The 22,407-nt window shown below is 42.0% G+C and overlaps 1 protein-coding gene across 11 annotated transcripts in view; it reads left to right on the top strand.

The window, feature by feature from the left end:
• Raskol (Ras GTPase-activating protein raskol) overlaps window positions 1-22,407 on the top strand; it is a 255,691-nt gene that overhangs the window by 113,860 nt on the left and 119,424 nt on the right. For 6 of the 11 annotated variants that reach the window (XM_072023083.1, XM_072023092.1, XM_072023091.1 and 3 more), the window contains 2 exons: window positions 8,095-8,211; window positions 14,122-14,190. The exons of 2 other annotated variants lie outside the window; for them this stretch is intronic. In XM_072023083.1, the coding sequence (XP_071879184.1) occupies window positions 8,095-8,211; window positions 14,122-14,190 (186 nt within the window). Of the gene's footprint in view, window positions 1-3,488; window positions 4,188-8,094; window positions 8,212-14,121; window positions 14,191-22,407 lie in introns of those variants that run through there. 3 more of the 11 variants (XM_072023093.1, XM_072023094.1, XM_072023088.1) reach the window with 3 other exon arrangements.

Here is a 22,407-nt window from a genome sequence, read left to right as displayed (position 1 = left end):
TACATCGAACTAAAGAGTTTGCGGAAAACTTAGAAAATAATACCGACGTTAAGAGGAAAACGTTAGTCAGCGTTGCGTGTGCGTGAATCATATTACGCGTATAACCTTTTTCCTGTAATCCTCCTCGCTTAAGGAAAATCGTCTATTTCGTAAAAAAAGAAAGAAAAAAAGAAAGAAAAAAACAGAAAACGCGTCACGAGACTTTTTGATAAAAAAGAAAGACCAGAATATCGATTCCCTTAGCCTTAGACGAACACTCGTTTACCTTCGCAAATAACCATGTTGATGTGAATCGGAGCGGTGATTTCGAGTGACCTTCGTGACTACCCCGCGTATATTCAGCGTAGCCTCGTAAAAGTAACGATATATCAAATATAATCGTAGGAAATAAGAATTTCAGCGGGTTTTTAACCGGATGGCCGATGTTGGAGCCACCGGTACGAAGAGAGAGGGCACGAAGGATGCAAGTTTCTTTGGGCAAACGCGTTTCTTTCTCTTTCCACCCATTCCTTTTTGTCCGTTGCTCTCCTCGTCTCGCTCAACCACGCGCGTGATTATAATTATTATTGAAATTGCACGCCGCCCGTAATAACACGCATGTAACGGACGCGTTTCCGAGTGACGGCAATCACGCGACGCAACGGGGATTATTAATTTAAACGTAATACCACGTCGAGATCGCAGCCTGGATAAACGCGCGTCCGACGCGAACGTACGTACCGTTTCGCTCGAAAACTCGATGTCGCTCGTCTCCGATCAGGAAAAACATGTACGTCCAACCGATTACGTAAATAATAGCACCTGCTAATTTTACTCTTGCGTTTTAAAAGCTCGAATTTGTTACGTTTCCGTCTACCTTGCCTCCCGGTCTTTAAAATCGCCTCAGCCACTAGCATCGATTATCGACGATAATCAACGATACCTGGTACGTACAATTTCGGAACTGTTAAATTCAAGGAGATCGAGACGGAGAAAGACGGACGGACGAACGAGGCTGTTGGATAAAAACGGTATGGAAAGAACGGTGTCCGATAATCGGTCGAAAGAGTTGTCGATCGTTCAGGCATTGTCCGAGGCACCGGATATGCCTTGGCACCGGAAGAGTCGTTCTATAGCGGCGTATAGCCTCTGTACGGTTAGGTTTCTTCGTGTCGGCGCGCTGGTCCGAGGCGCGTCCGCGTTGCATGCATCAACGCACACGCGTTTTCCACCCACGTAAACGCACGGTCGCGAATGGATCTTGGCGATTGCAACATCGTCGTGATTGCCGCCTGCACAACCGATCCTCTATAGTCTAGAGCGTGTCTCTGGTTATGTAACGAAAGCGCCCCGCGACCGCCTTTTTCATCGTTTTCCGATCGCATCCTCTCGCAAACGCTTGCGGGCGAACTCTCGAATTTTTCGTCGCCGTATCTAGCGAACGGAACGGCGATCGCGGGCTAGTTGCTACGATCTTTCGTAGGGAGGACGAAATTCGTAGAGACCGCTGGAAAATCGTTGTTCGAAATGAACAGCGATTAGAGGTTTCTTGGCGAGTTAATCGAGCGATTCGCATGCTCGTCGCGTATACACGCCGCGTAGTATGTACCGGTGGGAGGGCGAGCGCGATCCTCGCGACCAACAACGCTTCCTCGAGTTTCCAACGATCTGAATCGAAGAGGATGGTACGAGCACGACTCGAAGCGAACATTCGAACGGCGCGTCGCTTGAAAGTCGAGGCGTTTCTTTTCTTCTCTCGCGTCGTGAGAAATCGTACGAGACGAACGCTTTGATAGCTTCTCGATGCTGATAGGAACGGACGAAGATGTATTTCGTTCGATCGGGGTGCGAGGTAACAGCTGACGAATATATCTCGATCGTAGGGTTCGGTTGCTCGGAATACGTTTACATCGTGTAACGTAAAATAACATTGGAAAGTGCTTTCTAGTTTGCTCTTGATACATCGTAGAAACAAAGCCCTCGACGACGCGTTACTTCGCCTCGTTTACACCAGCGACCCTAATTTCCCTATTGTTCGTCAGGTGCAATTTTATACTTGTACGGAGACTCGTTAATTGCTGCCGCCGTTCTTTGCCGTAACGTGGAAAAGATGGCGAATCGTACTCGAGCTCGTGCCAAGTATCGTCCGAATTAACGAGCTCGCCGAAACTTTTTCGACCGTGTGACACTTACCATAGGTGCGCGTGTCTAATTGAATTTTCATTTCGCCAATATTACATCGCGTTAATTCGTATAAATTATATCCGTTTACGCAAATGCCATAGACGATACGATCGGTTACATTTATCGCGATACTTTGCCATAGTTGTATCGTTTCGATAATTTTGATCGCAACGAAACGCGAAAGTTGTGAGAATAAAAAATCTATCGGCAACTTTGCGTATCGAAGAATGGATAAATAATACGCGCAGTCTTCCGTGTTCTATTGGACGAGTTCGCAGGACAATGACGATCCACCGACGATGATTCGCAATCGTCGTTTCACGCTCGGTTCGACCCGTTCGTTTATTTTGGAAAAACCACTTACCGTCGGGCGGGCCGCTCTTATCGTCACCGACAACCGCATATCCTCGACCGGGCTATCCCAAGACGCGGATTCACCACCGTGGACGGTAGTCCGCCTCTGCCCGTTCTCCACGATTTAATTGATCGCGCGAGAAGCAAACCGATGTTACATCTAGGATGCGGTTCCGCGATTATGACGCGATATTCGACCGTTTTGGCCGATAACTTTTGGTGCTGCGAAGTGAAATCGAAATAGTTTTGTTTCTTTCTGCGACTCGGTCTCTTATATTCTTGGACGAAACTAATTTTAGCGAACGACCGGTCGGCCCCATGGCATATCGGTCGTGTCGAATTTGGAAATTCCGAGATTACGAGATAGTTTGCTCGTTTGCAGCGACGCGATAACTTTGGCGATAGCGATAGCCTGCTTGAAAAAATGTTAAAGTATAAGATATTACGTGGATAGGAAGGAAAAGCATATTTATCCTGACCGAAGAAAACCGACGACATCCGACGTTCTTTCGAAAGAAAGGCCAACCATCTTTTACGCTAGCGATACCTGCCGATGTAAGAACGACTGGCGTGCGAGCGTCGAACACGGTTTTCCAGGGCACCCGGTAATATCGTCGCGACGTTTCGCTCGATTTTCCTAGAGTCGTGTCCCCACCGTCCTCGATTCCGCAGCAGCCGATTGGCGGCGGAAGGTTAACGCGCGGTCGGCTCTTTCGCGGCGGATGCGATAAAAGTGCCGCCGCTGCTCTCGTCCTCGTGCGTTTGCCTCGCGACGATAGAATCGCGTTCGTGTCGGCAAACGATGGTCGCTCGCTCGCTCGCGAAATCGCACTCGCGGATAAAAATCCGCCGCTTCTCCCCGTGATCGCTTCCGCTTCGTTCGTTGCTGGTTGTCCGGTCGATCGGCTGCAGCTCGTCGCTGGTCAACCTGGTACTCGCGTTCGTCTCTCTCTCTCTCTCTCTCTCTCTGTCCGTCTGTGTCGTTCGAGTTGACCGTGCTTGGTGAATCGAACGGGAGCAACCCTGGTCCAAGGCGAACCGCGAACTAATTATGGAGCTGTCACGAGTCCACGGATCGCCTAATTGCGTTGGGAAGCAGCGAAATACTCGCTGATTCGCTGATCACAGTCCGATCCGACGAGACGCGATGGTTCGCCTCGAACTACTTACCATCTACTACCATCTACCAGCCCGATCAGGTGTCTCTTCCAGTGGATTCGTAGTTTCGTACAAGCTAGACAAGACGAACGAGTAGTTTGAACGTAATCGCGATCGCCAAGTGCACTTTTGTCGGTTTTCCTGATCGAACGGGACTCGTTTTTCAGCGTCGTACGATCGCAAAGTGTTTTTCGGTTGAAACGAGTCGAACCGGTTGACGATTCTCCGGTGATGTCATTGCTAATTGTTAGTCGATAACGGATGCTTCGTTATCGGGCGAAAGCGTCGATTAACCTAGTTTGCCGGGACACGCGATTTTATTGGAAAATCGGCCAGGAAGAATCGTGCTCGTTGCGTGCCGTTGCCTCGCCTCGTGCCTCTGTGACGATAAGTCGATTGGTAATTGATGTTCGCGATGAGCCGTAAGAAGGTGTGGAATTCTATAGTGCGTCGCAAGAGGAAAAACCACTTGGATCTCAGTGGCAAAGAAGAGAGCGACGCGGGTAGCGTTTGTAAGTGATGGGACCGTGCTATGCTTTCTCTCTTGTCTCGCTTGGCTTCCTATTTGCGATGCCTGGCATTTGCGTCAACGACAAGTATCTCGAAGCTTGGATAGTCGCGAAACGCTTTGGTTTTTCGATGGTACGCGTCTCTCGAACGATCATCGAGATGCTTGAATTCGACAGACTGGTTGAATAGAACGTTACGATTATACGCCAGAAAATATCATTAAAGTTTCCTTTAAGTGGTATTCATAATGACGTCTGTAAATAAAACTACGAAAAATAAATGTCAACGTTCTTATGTTTTTACTGATATAAACTCAAATGAATCATATTTCCGCTTTTACGTTCAAGCTTTTCGTTGACACATCGTATTTACGCAAGACAGGATACGAAGAAATATCAGACTCGCATCGCGTATCTAGAAATATTTTCGGTTTTCAAGCCGCGTTACGAAACCATATTAATAGCTAGAAAAATCATTTCGTTGATGTTTAGCAGTAACGAAATAAGCACGTTATAGTTACGAGTTTAGAATCGTAAAATTTCAACTACCCTGGTCAGATAAAATACCAGTTAGTTTGAAACTGAAACTATCGGTTTTCCAAATAATAGCGTCGATGATAAAGTCGATAGACGTTTCGGACGTTGTTACACCGCGTTTATCGATGTTTGCTGCATCGTTTTCTGCTTTTTTCTTCGCTTCCTTTCGTTTCAGCTTTCTCTACGCGATTTTCCGGCTTCCCTCCGCTTTTACGCTTAACGTTTATCTCGTATACGTGTTGAAAACGTTTCTATGTAGCTGTAGCGATTGCCAGTTACGGGGTACGATAGTTAATCGTGAAAAACGCCAAGATGATTCGGTATTTTTGCGGAAATGGAAACCGCAACCTGTTGGTCTCGCGTCGTTAAATGCTACAGGCTATTTCCTAAAGAAATACGCGTGTGCGTGTGTTTTCACGCGCATCACTTCGCTTGGTAATTTAGCATGAAATCAGCGATTCGTAACGACGCGAAGCTTCGCTATCGACGAATCTCCCGTTGCGGAGCAGGGTATTTAGATTATGTTTAATTGGAATTGTTTCAAAAGCGTATGTATTTTTTCTTTCGTGGATTACTCGTTTTTAGCGGTATCTCTAACTCGATCGATCGATCGAAAGATCTAAAGAAACCAATCGCTAGAAATCGCCATCAATTTAATCGGTTGACAAAGTTATCGACCGTTAAGCGACGATACAACTTTTACGATCGCTTGTTGTAATCGCAGTTGTAAGAAGAGCAAGAGAAAAGTTTATTTACAGAGGAAAAGCGTGTAGCTTGCCATTTGCAACTTTACGATTTCTGCGTCGTAGAGCGATACATCTGGCGGACAAGCGTCTTTTACGAAGGTTCGAGCTCGCAGCTAGCGGAGAGTCTTTTGGCACGATTTCTACGGTGGAAGAAGGAAAGAACGGCGTGACGCGCGCGACGAAAGAGCGAAGGGTGCGAGAAGAAAGGGGTGAACGAAGGTCCGGCGACATCTGCCGAAACATCGAACGAGAGTAGAAAGGCGAGAAACAGCGATCGAAGGGCGTGCTCGTTGAACGGAGACGAGAAACGATGGAACGGAGAGTGGCTGGAAGCGCGGCAGGGGATGGCAGAGGGAAGCGGCGCGAGAAACGCCGACACCGGAGGATCTTAATTGAAACGTCCGTACGTTTAATTAAAAATCACTGTCGGTTGCGATCCCGCGGTGAAATCGCTGTCCGAGTTAGCCTTCGGGGATTGGCGCTCGCTCGTCTCTCTATCGACAGATGCGTTTGCATCCGTTTCGCCGATAAATTCCGAATACCGTCGACAAAACGTTTCGTCTTCTCGACGCTGTTATCGAAACTGCGTCTTAACGCGGCAAATTTCTCGCAAACGCAGAGTTCGATCCGGTCTCGAATACGCAAAGTCTAGCTTCGATTTACGGAGTCGTTGTTCGGTTGCTGTTCGCTGATCGTCGCTTTTGCGCAAGGTCGAAAGGGGGAAGAAGAACGAAAGGACGAGGTTAGAACGCGGTGGTCGGTGCTTTGGTAACTCAAGGAGACAATGCTGGCGGTAACACGATCTGACGCTGCTTTGCTTCGGTTACACGGGGTATAACTTAACCACCGGGCTATGTATATTCTTGCTTAATCGCGACTACAACGCCACGGCTTGCTCGCCTCGAACTCGATTAGCTGCCGCCACGGCGCACGGGTTTCAACCGGGCTAATTGCTCCGCGGACCAATTCGATTCGGGGCGATCGTACCAAGGACAAGCCTCGAAGAGCCGGAAAAGACTTTAGTTGCGTATCGATATAGATCGATTTTAAGGGATAGGCCGCGTGATCCGCGACTACAGTCGATCGTTCGTACCGATATTAATAACTCGAACAAATCGTTTCGTTTCTTGCTGGTCGAACTATCGATGCCATTGATTTTGAAGAAAAAAGCGAACCGGACGTTGTGCCGTGCCAACGGAGGTATCGTCTTATCGGACGTTGGGTTAGGTGCATCCTTTGCTCCTCCTACGTTGTCGCATGACTCAACCTCCTTGTACGGCCAACGTGAATACCCTGAACGCTACGCGCAGCAAATGCATCGTAGTTACCACGCTGATGGCCTTTTCTCATTACGTGCCACGCCTTTGCTCCTTCCTTCTCTGCTCTCCCCACTTACTACTCCTTCCGAACTTTATTAACAGTTTTCTATTAACCGTTCTCACGCTCTATCGCATAATTTGTCACAGTGGCGCGTACGTAATGTAGGGCGCAAACTTGCAATATGATTTATACGTAAGTCTATTTCACGAACGTCTAAAGAGCCTGCTAACTAATTTATGTCTTAACGAAGTATATCAATTATCCTTCGCGAGACGTTCTTAGTCTCGACGCGAAAGGAACCGACCAAGTTTCATCGATCGACCCGTTTCGCTCTATTCCTCGTCCGCCTCTTGTCCGGAATACGCGGTTATTAGTTTCGAAGCGTTGAAAGTTGTTGGAATAAACGGAAACTGGATCGCGGAAGAAAGTTTTATCGCGCGTCAGCCGACGAAAGTCTAGAAACGTAATATCTCGAGTTAGCTCGTCTCAGCAGCGAAGGAATCGTAAGGTGTTTAGGCACGTTTGACGTGCTACCTTCTCTGTTAATTAGAAGCGATATCGACGCGACAAGGTGGGTGAAACTCGACGGAGGAGTAAAGGAGCTCGTTTGCGTCCGCGATACAGAGCTAAGTAACTGTAACGCGACGAGAACGAGCGCGAATTCGATCGAATTGAGTCCACTAGCGCAAATGAACGAACGTTTGAACGTTAGACGCTTTGATCGTCTGTGTATACCGCAGCTGCATCTACGATGCGCGCACCGCGAACAAGATAGGCTCACGGACGCGTGTTTCCGTGTTTCGCGGCTCTTTTATCTCTCGCAGTTACAGCGGCTCTCACTTTGAACGAACGTTAGCGCTGTTCGCGTGAATGGAACTCGATGCGAATTAAGCGAAAAATTTTCGCCGCCAAAGATTTCTTTTTTTTTTTTTTCTGTAAAAACGGCGAACTGAAAAAAGTTGGTGAAAGCTGGTCAAAGCGTTTACGCCGATATGTACAAAATAATCGTTACTCTTAAAATACTTATTATGTCGCCATTCCGTGTAATTTCCAACGTAACTGTGCATAATTTTTGCTTGGAACTTTTAGCTTGATTCTATTTCGTTGCCCTATTCTTATTTCACAAATGTCACGCAAATCTTTCATCGCAGCTTTTCTTTCGTGTATCTGTATCCTTTTCTTTGTCTTATTTCGCGCAAGTAAACGTTCTGCGTTCCTTTGGGTTCTTTTAGAAATTTCGCTTAATTTATTCCATCTAACTACGCTATAAATGTAATTGTGTTGAAATGATTGTGATGTTTATATAGCGCTATTGCTAAGAAGGGTATCCACCCTTCCAAGAAGAGGGTTACAACAGAGACATACATTGGATCCCGAATTGTCCTCGTTAAGCGAACACGATTCCAATCGTCTTATCGTGGAGCGTAAGTGGGACATTTAGAACACTAGCTTTTCTCTTTCTTTATTTTTTTAATTGTAAGCGCGATACTAGGGTATTGATAGATTCAACGACTCTCTTCTTTTTCATACGATCTTCTCAATTCCTTGTTACGATGTGCGTATCTGTTATTAATTCTTCGTTCGACGCGAAGATCGCGATGTGAAGACGTTTCGATCGCGTTAAATCCCGTGATTCGTTAAAAATATCATCCGACGTGCTCTTTCGTTCTACGTGCGTTCCTTTTTCTTAGCGCGTTTCTTAATTGCGTGTAATACAAGCGTTGGAGAATCGAACATTGGCTGTGTCTGCATAAAGTTGAATGATATAGTTAATCGTATAGTTAAGTTACGAGAAGCATGCTGTATACTCATTTTGCATCTGATTATTGTACTTGGAACGTAGGAAAATGAAAATAGTTGTAGTCGAGTACCGAACGAATGTTAAATAACATTGATAAATAGACATCGTGGTATCGTAAAAAGTGTACACGATCGAGCATGAACGTATTTTCTATTCCATTGTTCCCGGCTGTATTCGTCGCTTTAAGATTTCCAAATTATTCGCTGTATTTTTGATAGGAATTTACCGCACATCCCGGTAATCTATTTCAGAAACCAACAAGAGCGTATCGTCGCAAAATAACTCCCCTATAAAACCATCCTTCCGCGATACACTTTGCTCCTTCGAAATGTTGAAGAACTTCTTCCTGAAATCGACAAACAACGTGCCGACCTACTTGCTCGCCGGGTTCCACGTCGGGTTTCCAACTCGATAGAAGCTGCGAAAAATCTATAGAACGAAAATCCTTCGACGTCTAATTCTCCTCTACTCTACTTTTTCGACTTACCCGCGCTCCTAATCTTATCTTCTTCGAACGTTTCGTCTCGAGTGAAACAGAAAGAAAACGGCTTCGAACGAGAAAAGAGAACGAAAAAGGGACAAAGAGAGAACCGATCTGCGCGTGTGTTTCTTTCCCGGTTTTCTCGGTCCATGCAGCGTGTGGAAACAGTTTTTCGTCTGTTTACGCGAGAAGATCCGCGCGTTTGGAGACGGGCCAGCGATATTTTTACGTTTCTCTATTCTCGATTGGCGGAAACTGGCGCAACGGAACCGCAATACGGACCGAACCGAGCTGTTCCAGGAAGTAAGAAACTTCCCTGGAATCCGGATTTCCACGCGACGGCAAAAGGAATTTCTCTCGGCCCTGGCATTCGTATTCTACTTGCGCGTCGACCGACCCATATTCCTCACCGTTTCGAATTTTAGCTGCCGATGCGACGTCGATGTCGAACAACCTTGGTTTCCCGACGTTTTTACGTAATACCCAGCAAATAGCTTTTCCATGGATTCCTTTTTGGCCGAGTCCCCGACGATGTAGAGAGCTTATCGTTGACCTGGTTTCTAGTAGCTGGGGATAATCTATCTTGAACGGGGCGTTAGCAACGTGCGGCTCCATGTTCGTGAACGATCTTCTGCTATTAACCCTCTGACTCTTCCGTCAATTTGGCGGGGTGTAGCGACTATAAAAACACGATATGTTCCTTACGTCGCTTTATTGTTTAAAGAATCGTTAGTACAAATACGCTCCCCTCCCCTCAGAAACAGAATAGCTAAGTACCGAAACCGACGTACGAAATCTCTACGTATGTATAAAAAAAAAAAAAAAAATTAGTAACATCGCAAAAATTTCTCTACTCGTACCGTTTCTACTTGGAGCCTTTCGCTTGTGGCCGATGCGAACAATCTGTAGAAAAATCAGTATATATTATGATCGATATACACATATACTTACCCCTTTTTCGTATATGTATTTATATATGTATGTAAAAATTCAAAAGTCCAAGCTTGTCGAAACTTATGAGAAATTCGATCGGATTACGAAGTTAAACGTTTCGCTATTTTAAATACTTTTAAGTGTCATTCGTTTCTTTGGAGAACTATGTCGTTACGAGTTATCGTTGACCCATTTTTCGTATCTCTTAGTATGCATATGAGTGAAGATACGATACTAGCAAAAGTTATTTGTGTTGATAGCCGTTTACATTTCGTGCAGTTCGCTGCGTTCGCTCTTATTATCTTCCTTGCCTTTTCAACATTCCTTTTTCCACTCTAATTATTCATTCAGATTGTCGCTACTATTTCATTCAGGCTGTAGAACGTTATTCCTCTAATAGTTTTACTCCGATTTTTACGGTCGTTGAAATATATTTCGCGTACTATTATATATTCAAAGTTTCACGGAATTAATTATACAAACGTTCGTAAATAAATAAATAAGTAAATTTATAAATTTGTTTACACGCACACACACACACACATACACACTCATACATATATATATTTAGAACATTTTTGAGATATATAACGTATAAAGAGATATAACGTCGTCGACACGTGAAATATTATTTTTCCATAGTTTGGTGCCTTTAGATTCTAGCCTGAAGACGATACGACGCAAATTTTATCTATTTAATCGTTATAGAAGACGATGGAGATATATTTTAAGGAATACGTTGTCGTAGGATAGAAAAGAAACGAGCGTGAAGCAAAGTTAATAAAATCTAGCGTATCCCGAGAAAGCGTGAAGAATTAACAGCTTGTTAGAAGACCGCCGATTCTGGCAAGACATTCGCGAATGCCTTGGCAGGGTAACGAGAATTATATATTTCGTTTGCAGTGTCAAGCGAATCGAAGCGCCAACAGGTACGCGATAGGCTAGAAAAATTGCGCGTGAACGCGGGAAGTCGAAGGAAGTGGAGCGGCCGCGTGGAAATTGGAGGAGTCGAACGCAGCTTTCACCTGGTTACGCAAAAATGCGGAGCTCGAAACGCGAAACAATGACCGAGCCGCGTGCTAATGTCCGATTTAGCTGCGACAAAAAGTTCGCTTTTCTCACCCGAGAGCTCCTTCTACTCGTTTTACCGTGGAAAAATATCACGTGCGAGTTTTCTTTTCGAGATTTTACCTCTAGTCGAGCAACTGCGGTCTCTATTAGGCGGATGCAAAAGTTAGTTGGACGTTGAACGCGCTAGAAAAATACAGCTATCCTGTTTCGTAATAAACGTCGGTGTTGGATAATTTAGAAAAAAAAAGATACACCTGCGCTAGCGCGAATCGAAAGTTTCGAATCGTTAACTTTTGGATGGAAAGGGCATTTGAATTTTTGAACGAAAAATACACAGATAGATATTTGGACTTTTATAAAATATATCGTATATTTTTCAACACGGTATTGTTCCCTTTGAATATTTTTATCGTGCGGTCATTGTTTAAGTCATTGCAGGCATTGTTCTTCTTTCAAACCGTAACAATTTCGATGGAATAACGATAAAAGGCAACGTAGATCGTTCAATTCTATTTTATATTTTTTACGTGCACACTTTTTACAAGGTTTCGAGTCTTTTTCGTCGAGCATTTAGCTCGTACGCACCGACCTATATTTATTCCATAATCAACTTGGTTCGGGTCAGTAGAAAAGACCTTCGTACGCAGTTTTGTGGAAAAAGTTGAAAGCTTCGCAACGAGCTGGAAATTATATTATAGTAATATTCGTGCATGGATAACGGCGAATAATTTGCCACAAAATTGTTCAAAAACTCGTATAATACCTTTTCTGGTAGTCTAATAAGATACGCGAAATAAATCCCAAAAATTAATTACTACCGTAAGATCCACTCGTGAAATAGCGTTTAAATAAGAAAAGGTACGTACGTATTTGGTTTCCAAAGCGAGCATTCTCTATACACGCTGTTAATTCGTTTCGTTAATTCTAATACCTCGTTGTTTCTGGGAACAATGGCAATTTCAACTTACCTGTCAGAAACCTGTCCAGTTTGAAACATTTGTTGCACGAACGTTCAAAAATTCAATCGGGAATCACAAACAGCAATTTGGTCGGTCGGCAAACAACGATGCCACGAAATGAAAATCAATTTCACAGCAGGCGCGATTCGACGAAACGTGAGCAAAAGTCAAAGGTGAATTAATTAACGGCGACCTGGTTATCCTTTGGTGTCGAGTGTCACCTGCGAATAAGCATTGAATTTCATGTAATTAACGGCATACGTCGTCGTCGTATTATGCACGTTTATGAAAACAAGCCTCGTCCATTAGATGTTTCCTTTTTGGCTATTGTAAGACTAATCTTGTAAGTACGTTTTCCTTTTTAAAGAAATTCAAATTACGTTAACTACATACAGCCCTTATTTAAAACAAAAACATTAAATGGGTCGTAAGTAAATATTAGTCCGCTCGATTCGTTATATAAAATAATATTATTAATTCGGTATATATAAAATATTTGACGCGGTGTTTTCTTAATTTTGCCTCCTTGAATCGATCTCGACTATTTACGACACGCGTATTGTTCCTTATTCGTAGATTATAATCGCCCAAGTGTATTATTTAAAAAAAAAAAAATACTGCACTTTTTTGCCACCATACTCGACATCCGATACGAAGGAAAGATGAATTAACGCAACAAAATCCGCGAGGTAACCTCGTAGTTCAGAATTCCGTGTTAATTATGCGTGTTACAATGGCGCGAGTTCTACGAGTAAGTGGAAAGTTGTCCGATATTCCGGTACGATAGCAGTTCGATTAATCCATGATGCAATGAATATTGTTTTCCTTCTTCCTCCGATCGTTAACGAAAGAATAACGGCGGTCGTCAATTACAACGTCCTCGGCTTGCGTTTCGAGGTGACGGCTGCTTAATTGTTCACGACGAAAACCGCGGATTATACGATCAAGCTGATAAAGATCAGGGTCATCGAAGCGGCTTAATTGTTTCGCACGATCTTGCACCGGCCTCTCGCCGTTGTGTTGTTCACACGACCATGTATCGTATCGTGTATACGCTATACACCTATGTCTCGAACAGATCGCCTCGATCATCGTTCTTGAAATTTTTGTTCGACGCAAATGCTTCGAACGTCTTGCCGTTGATTTTCGGACGATTCTATCCCTGGATCGCTCAGAGGGTTGCCGAGATTAGTTCGATGGAGAGGATTGCCCTCGCTCGAACGATCTCTGGATATTGTATCGTGCATAGCGTATCGTTGAATTCGACAGAAGAAACACTCTCGTTGATCTTTAGCTCTACTCGTTCTAGGGCGGCCCGACTGTCGTTGGTAATTGCGAAACGGATGTTGAAGGGAAATTATTCCGAATCGCGTAAGAGCACGTGTAATGTCGTCGACAGACACACCTGTTATCAATTGATATTTTGCTTCGGTAACACCTTTGAGAGCTTTTACGATAGATATCGATACGATTAAGTTGAACGATACGAATTAAAGATGTCGGATTACTTTGTTATATGGATTTTTTTAATTTATCACGTAGATGTTTAGAATTACACATTGCGACCTGTAATTTATTTTCATGGTTGGTAACTTACAATTCGTTTGTCCCTTTGTAGTAAACTCTAATTTTCTGTGCATGTATGTTACATTATATTTATAATAATACTAGTAACAAACGTTACGCAATAGTATCTAGCATTCGATAGAAGGTTAATTAATACGTCAAATTTTATACGAATTGTATTACAATTACGAATACGATATATATTACCTTTTAAACGTTACTTGTATAAAAATGTTTACAGATTTCGTTTTCTTTTTAATCTCGATTTAACTTGGCTAATTGCACTCCAAAAACTGGTCTTGACCTCGATTTAACAATCTGAGAGAAAAACGTTTACGATACACGATACATAATCAATTAATTCCATACACGTTGAATTCTATTGTCACCGAAGTTCTCGCTTTTCCGATATTTCGATCATAAACATAAAATTATAAAATTTGTATGAAATATCTTAGAAAAGATGTTTTGTAGAAGAGAATGAACGTATTTAACCGTAATTTTACGTCTTCTTCTGTTACAGGTGAGTTAAAGTTCTTGTCCTTGCCAAGGGGATTTCCGCCAGAATTAGCGGTGAAGGAGGATGACAAAGGTAAAGAAACGAGCAGCCTATTAGCTGCATACTCGATCATCGTTAATAGCAAATTTTATTACCAGCTGAGCCAGCTGAGAATGCAAACGCTAACTATAGATATGATTGTTCCGCGAGAACGCGTCGATGCACTTTCTCGATAATCGTGGATAGATTCAAAGGTTTACAGATGCCTTGCTTCGTTTTATAATTATATTTATAAACATGTTGGGCTTGGAAGCTAATCTGCCTCATACGGCGATTCTCTCTCGGGTACTAGTTTACAAAATTGGCCAAAGTGATCCTTCGACGATCGAAGGTTCGTTTACAATTACGATGGAAAAGATTCTTGTGGGTACAATTTGTCATTTCTCGGTATAATATTCGTGAAATATTTGAAAGTATATCCAGCAATTTCACGATCTTTATAGCTATTATTACACTATTTTGTAGGAGATTCGATCGAAGTTAATAACTATAAAATTTGTTTATTATACGTTTTGCTGACACCTTTTCCTCTCTATCTATTTTCAGAAAATTTGTTCTTTCAATGAAAATTTTCTTTCAATGAAAAATGAAACATTGTTTAACGAAAGCAGAAACGTGCATGCATTATTCCATAAACTATCGGAATTACCTCTTTTATCTACTTGTATTAAGTTGCAGACTCCTGGACAATAATTAAATACATTTATCAAATACATTTATTTATTAATTATAATTAATTACGATTTATTTCAGCTTAGTTGTTTAACGAGGTCATAGATGATTTCGCTTAACAGCATATATCATGCAAATTGAATATCAAATTGACAAAACAAAATTACACGCTAAGATTTGACACTGTGATCATTCTGTGGAAAAAGCAGCCCAATAAATATTATACAATTAAGGTTGTATCGGTTGACGAAAATTCTTAAATAAACGATAGATAAACAAAATTGTAATGTGCAATAAATAGCTAAAGTAAACATAACAATAACATGTTCGCGAATGTTCAACAGTGGTAAAATGTTTATACCAGTATAATTTAGATGCTGTATGTATTTTCGGCCAGTCTTAGGTAGTTGACGATATTGTTTTTTGGGATAAAGTCCCGTTTTCCTTTGTATACACATCCGCTCTATCCGTATGGCAGATACCCGCTTTATCCGTGATTGTTACCAGCACGTAATAAATTCCAGATCGTGGTGAATAACCCGCTGTAAACGTAAAGTACTTTTTGGGACTCTACGTCCCGTAATTTTAGTACAGACCGATCGACCCATCTATGTACGTTAGCCATTAAACTATCGTTAGAGTATATGGTGGGTCCTTGGGTCTGTAGAAGATTAGAATAACGGTATAAGGGCCGTTGACAGTCAGGTAACAAGGGCTGACTTGTTGGCCGCTTCGTACGGCGTAACACTGTGATTATAATAACTTTATTTTATCGTTAGATTTATAATTAGCACTTATCGAGTGATACATCGAATGACAAATGACAAATTGAAGTGGAGTTTTTGTTTTCGTAGACAGCGATTTATTTCCCAAGTGAACTAATAATTTTATGCTGTCTTATAGTTTACCTAACGACCAATAATTATGACTTTTAACATGCGAACAATCGAGTTTATGAAATAATAAGAGCCTTTTCTGTTTCTGAAAACACGGTCTCAAGTACATACGTATACATGCCTATATTGCTACGAACTAATGAAACTGGTTCTAGAATTTGTGCGAGAAATTTTTGTTTATTTTTTTTTCTGAATGCTCACTCTTAATGGCTCTTAAGCAATACAAGAACTGATATCTTTTACAATTTGCCTCTATACAGCGATTAAAATCACAGCATTCCTTGTATAAACACGTTAAAATAGATGGTTCAGCATTTCTTTCTTGACGACAATCCAAGACTTGTGTAGACTGCTATATATGCATACCCTATACTATACTATACTGTACTGTACTGCACACCTTTTCTTTTTTTTTTTTTTTTCTTTTTTACTTGCTCAGAAAATAAAAAGCAAAAAAAAAGCATTCTAATAATAAGAATAAAAAATATTCTTTGCCCGTTAGTTTGTCTTTCTACTGGTGTAGAGTCTAGTTTAGATAATCGGAAATCCCTGGTATCGATGTTTCTCATTCCTGTACTAGTTAGAACACATTTACGTTCGACTGATTTGCGTAAGGCTGTTGCTCAATTATTCAAATACGTGCATATGCGGCCGCGATTCTACTTGCAGCTGCTGTTTGTAGAAGCAAATGAACAGACCAGCGTGTTTCCGCTCGCACGCGTTCGACATGCAACGAATAGGAATAGTCTCTCCTTTTCGATGAATCGCCTTCAACACTCGATGCCTATGTTCCTACAATTTTCTACCTTTATACTTTTTTTCTTCTTTTCCTTTTATTTGTCTTTATTGTTATTAAGTTATCGAGCATTCTCATTCTTCGAGTATTTGCTCGTAAACCGCGTAATTTCCCTTTAATTCCGTGTCATTTTACCTTTTTACCTAAGCGAATTTACCTTTCTGCATCCACGAATGTCGAACATTGGGTGGAGACAAAGTGCTTATTACCGGCATATCTTTTTCTCTGGTTTCGCTGTGGTGAAGGAGTCTTCTATAGTCGTACAATCTACGCAGGTACAAGCAAATTGCTTTCAGTTAACCGCGGAATCATTCGTGGATCAAGTTTTTGGAGCGAGAGACCGAGCAAATTTCCTTTTGCCGTAACTTCGAATTACGAATATCCTTGTATTAATGCAAGGTTGCTGGTGCGTTGTCAGTTGCATACGAAGTAGAGGACATTTTTCTTAAGATTACCTGGCCGGTATTGATCGGAGGCGAAACAACTTTCCCACGTGTCTCAGTTGTGGTAAAAATAATTGTCTTTGCGCGAAACGAGTCTAAACTTCAATTTCAGTAAATTGAACAAGCTGACGGTATAAATTTCGTTCTCTAAATTTATTCTCTGCGGCGATCGAAGCGATTGTTGACGTCGTTTCGTTGAAACCGTTCGCACGTTTCTGGCATGATCTTAAATTTTGTAAATTTTACTTCCTCGCCAGAGCGTACGTCACCTCCTGGCCTCGACTAACGCAAACGAGTTCCGCGTAAATCGGGTCGGCCATCGAAGTTTCGAGGAACGTTACAGCTTCGTTGTATAACTTTTGCTCGCATGGAAATTAACTGTTGGCATCGGTCCCGAGCAACCACCGCGCGACTATTTCATTGATGTAACTTTGGACGAAGAAGTTGAGCCACGGTTAACAGCTCTCTCGCGGAAACAGAATTTCATTCTGCCTTACAATGAACTTTGGGGCCGTCTTATTACCAACAAACTCTATAGGTACCGAATGGTATTGAAAACATTTGTCTTACGCCAAAGTTGCTAATATCCCCTAAATATTCAACATCTATAATAAAAAATTCTTAACCAATAAACTTTATATTGTACATGCATATGTAGCAGGATAGGTAACATTTTACGTAATATTTTATATCGTATTTCTCAAAACTATCTCGATCTCTTAAAATTTTCAAACTCTCGATGAGCTTTACCTTACAGTCACCTATTATTACTATCAAAAACTAGTATCAAAATTGCACTTGCTTCCACAAAAACAATCCTTCACACTCGTTTAGCGTTCGATTCTCGAAGAACTGCGCAAAGTTCGCGTAATATCCTATCAGGCGAGTTCTTCGAGTATCTCGACCGTTATTGTCGCCGACCGCGCTACTGGTGATCACTGTTAACCCGTATTTATGACGCGGCATGGCCAGGAGCCAGGTTAATGCGTCAAAGTTACGTGGTGCTGTGTCGTCGTTCGTGGATATGAGCGTACGTATCGATGGTATGTATTCGCGTGGGGCACGCGTGTAGTTAGGTCTCGACGTAAACGTGGCCTTTTAAAAAGTGCATGTTCCATTGACCGATCGTTTCTCTCGGTCTCTGGATCGTGAGTTTCGCGTAGCTTAAAAGGAGTTTATTTCAGCGATTCGTGTCCAACGTAACAATTAGCAAACATTTTGTAGATTCTAAACATCGACTACTATGTTATTTAATTCGAATGTGCATTAGAAGCAATATCAAAAATAGGTAGGCACAAAGAATTTTAGAAATATACACCTATACATGTAAATAAAATATTATTTAATATAACCAAAATAACAATAAAAATTTGTTGGTGTACTATTTCGAATCATCTGTTGAGAACTCATTGCGCATCGTCTGAGAATATCTCAAATCCGTGACAAGAATTTGCACAAAGGAAAGTTCCGTCGAACTTTAACGTCCTTGTACCTCAAAGAAGGAGTAAACGAAATCTTATTACGAAGAAAGTACAAAAGTATTCCTGCGGGAACGTGATTAAACTTTCGAAACGTTGAATACATTGCGTACCTGCCTCTTGTTCGGGTCTTAACGTTCCCAACCTTTCTCGTCTTTGGATCTTCCGTTCATTTGCGTTGCTCTATTTGCAACATGCATTAGCCCATCCACTCTCTTCGTCGAGTTGTCCTTTCTGGTTACCTTCTGTGACCACATTGAATGCAAAGGTAATTTCATAGGTGTCAACGGGTCAAGTACCGAAGCAATGACGAACCAACAGGAAGAGAGCACTTAGAGTGGAATAATAAGGAACTTCGTTGCGCTAACAACGGACTCCGAGTTCACCGAGAATGTTGTCCAATCTTGGAGAAAGTCCCGGTTAATTCTAACCGTTCCCATCTATCTTTGTGAACAAATATATCGTTGTTGTCATTGTACATATGTATTACCAAGTACCTATTCGGTAGATGTTAAAATATATAATTGTTTTATGATTTAATTTAATCACGAGTTGCTGAAAGCGAAATTTAATTCTGGAATTTAGTTAGAAAGGAAAAGTATCGCTTTAATTGTTTGTTTAGACCTCTTCTGCACAATTTAGAAGAAAAGTATAGAACGAAGATAGCGAATCACTGAACTTTGACGAGTTTATGTATCTGTTATTTTAGACAATTAATTTCGATTAATCTTTAATTATTTCAATTTAGTAACAAAATACTCGAATAAGGGTAGAGTAAGATTTGGAAAGAAGTCAGAAAATTCTTCTGGAAAACGTAAATTTCCGTCGATGCAATGTAAATTTTTCGTCGTGCCGCTCGACCTTTAAAATCAACGTTAAACAAACATCTGTCGTGTTTATGAACACGCAGTGCACGCGTGCTACTGACGTCGCGTCGCGTCGAGGGTATCTGTTTCAAGCAAAGCAACAAGCTCCCTTTAAGGGATATTCAGTTACATCAGGATGAACAAGTAGCCATGAAAGCGTTGAAGAAGTTTTGCGTTTCTACGTTACAACTGCACGCGCATGTATCCTCGAAAATAAAAGTAGAATGACCGTGTTAGCATACGCGAGTCGTGACAAGAAAAGCTCGCAGAAGCAGTTCTCGCCGAATCTAGCCTCGGCGCGTCCCGTGTCAAACTCCTAAGTGGCCGACATTTCGTGGAAATATCTCTTTCCTGGAAGTGAAACTCGGACAAAATTATGCCCCTTGCTCGCGAACGAAATAAACGCGAACTAAATCTAGTCTAATATCGCAGAATTGCATATTTTCCTCCCCTTTCCGTGTACGTCCGCCGGAAACTTTGTTGGTAACTTCGATATACGTTTTCGAAAACAACAATCTATCTTTGAGATAAGATTTTAGCATATTTCTGGCAATGATATTCCTCGTTTGTTGTTGTCGAATCCATAGAATTTCACGAAGCAAGCGTTACATAATTCGGCTCATAGTCGTTCGCGACTAACTTGTTCGAACGAATCAATTATTAATACCAAATATTGATTCGATAGGTAATCGGTTGAAATACGTAGCTGCTGTCATCGTGGCCCTTTTCGGCGTTAGCATAGTCGAGATGGAATCTAACAGCAATCTTTAGCAATTGCGTAACTTGGGAACAAAACGACAAAAATCGTGGCCCGTGTTCGCTCCGCACCATTTATCAAGCGAATCCATGCGATTCGTCGGACCAACTTTGCTGTTTCGACCACGGATCGATCTCTGCGTCGACGTCGCGTCGCGACCTGTTTTTACAAAGTTTCTTGCATAGGAAAAGGAAGAAGATGCAGATTTCGGACAATTTCTACCGCACTTGTACTTCGCTTGAATATGTAACTTGTTTGGGAAGCGAGTGTGAATTACCAAGCAATTATAGGAATGCGTATGAGTGACTCGTATGGATCGTTTGCAAAATTTTTGAAATCGAAAAACAACTTATATTCTTTCGAAACTATTTTCACTTTTCGATACTCATTTGGTGTTAATACGCTTAGAATAACGATGTTCCAAATTATTAAATCGAACTCGTACACAACTCCGTTTTGTCAAAACTTGCAAAATGTTGATCAACTTTCTCATTGGGAAAGAGTTTTTCCTGTAGAAAGGAAGTTTTTCAGGAAAGTGACAGCTACCGTAAACGAATAAATTGAACGTGACAATGGCTTTTTTTCGGAGAAACTTTTATGGGATTGTACATCGACTGTTACACGTACAGGTATTCCCCGTACATACATATATAGGTCTGTATATATGTAGCCTCTACATTTATCAACGTTCTTCTACTACGATTATAGTAACGAAGTGAAGAGGATGAAACTCCACCGCGACAAACAGTTCACGTTCGATCAAAGAGAAAAGCTCTTAAGTTCACAAGAACGACGGAACGAAGAAAACAGAAAGCAAGCCCAAACCACGCAACGAATCAAACTGCGGTGGGAATCATCTGGGAAAAAGTATAATCACCGAACGTAATCGTTGAAACGGTCCCCGACCCTTGACGTAAGAAAGAACGAGTGCTCGATTCAATTACCATTTAGTATTTCATTTTGTATCTCGGCAAATTTTCTTCGCGACGAGCATGAAGATCCATCGGATGGATCCCATCTCCACGCCTTTAGCGCCTGGCGAACGAAACGGATCGCTAAGATAGCCATTGCGCCCATTGCACCCGTTGCTAAAAATAATACGTCGTACGGCACGGCTATAAGCGCAATACGGACCGGTGGTCTCGCGTGTGGCGCGTCTGCTACGGGAAAGGGTGTAAACGAGCAAAAGAAGAAGGTCGGTAGAGGCATGGAAGCAAGCACGTTAAAGCACGTAAGTCGGTTGGTAGGTAAAGCGCAAGCCGTGCGGGAAAAGATAAATGGTGTCTGCTCGTTTGAGATCGTTGCACGCGTTTGTTTCTGACGGCTCGAGAAATGCGGAGGTAGGCCAAATTAACGCAAACGTAAATATTCGTAGCTATTCCGCATGGTTCACACGCAGTCTCACCGGAGAAGAAATTACCGCGATTAACGTCTCTCTCGATGTTTCGAGAGACAACGTTTTTAACGTTCAGGTCGATTTCACGCCGATGATAATCGCAAGTACCTGAATCGTCGGAATTTATATCGAGGACCAGTTCTCCGCTGATAGAGATAGGATCGAGCATGTTGGAAATAAGTTCAAATCTGAATCGAAGACGCGAGCATCGAAACATCTCACGGGTGCTAATAGAATTGCGTAAATATATTGCAAGACCGTGCCCTGTGCCTACGATCTGTTATATGGAGGTATTCGATATCCACGCTGGTAACGGTAGTCGATGGGGATTTTATTCGAATTTAGTAGGTTGCTGTTAGCACGCTGTTCGGTATATCGACCAATCGATCGAAGATTTTACGACCCATAAAATTTTATATCTGTCGATGTGCAGCCGGTGATCGGCGAGCTGTCACCGGAACAGTTTTTGATTTTTCACTCTGTAATTGCCTCTCGTTTGCGTGTTCGTCACGGCGCGGCATAGCGTGGCGTGGCGTGGCGTGGCGTGGCGTGGCGTATGATCGAACGCGTTGAATTTCCAGGTCGTAACTACTCTCAAACAGTACGTTTAGAAGCAGTCGCGATATCCGGTTAATGTTGTGAGGATTGTTGTGGGCACTGTTGCAAGAACGAGTTAAATGAATCTGCGAGTATAAAATATGAAAAATTTCTCGTAGCAGATGTCGATCCTCGCACGATTTTATTCAATTTATTAAATTGAAATTATTAAATCGAAACATCTACGTAGAATAACTTGGACGCCATTGTCTTAATAAATGAAACAACAAGAGATACATACTTCGGAAATTAGAAAATTAAGAAATTAAAACCAAATTCCATATTAACGATAATAGAATCGTTATGAATATTATATTTCTATATATAAATAATCATTGTAGTTTTAATT

Source organism: Bombus fervidus, chromosome 3 (genome assembly GCF_041682495.2).
Source record: "Bombus fervidus isolate BK054 chromosome 3, iyBomFerv1, whole genome shotgun sequence".
NCBI classification, from domain to species: domain Eukaryota; kingdom Metazoa; phylum Arthropoda; class Insecta; order Hymenoptera; family Apidae; genus Bombus; species Bombus fervidus.
The sequence above is the reverse complement of the archived record's forward strand: the minus strand, read 5'-3'. Positions and strand labels throughout refer to the sequence as shown.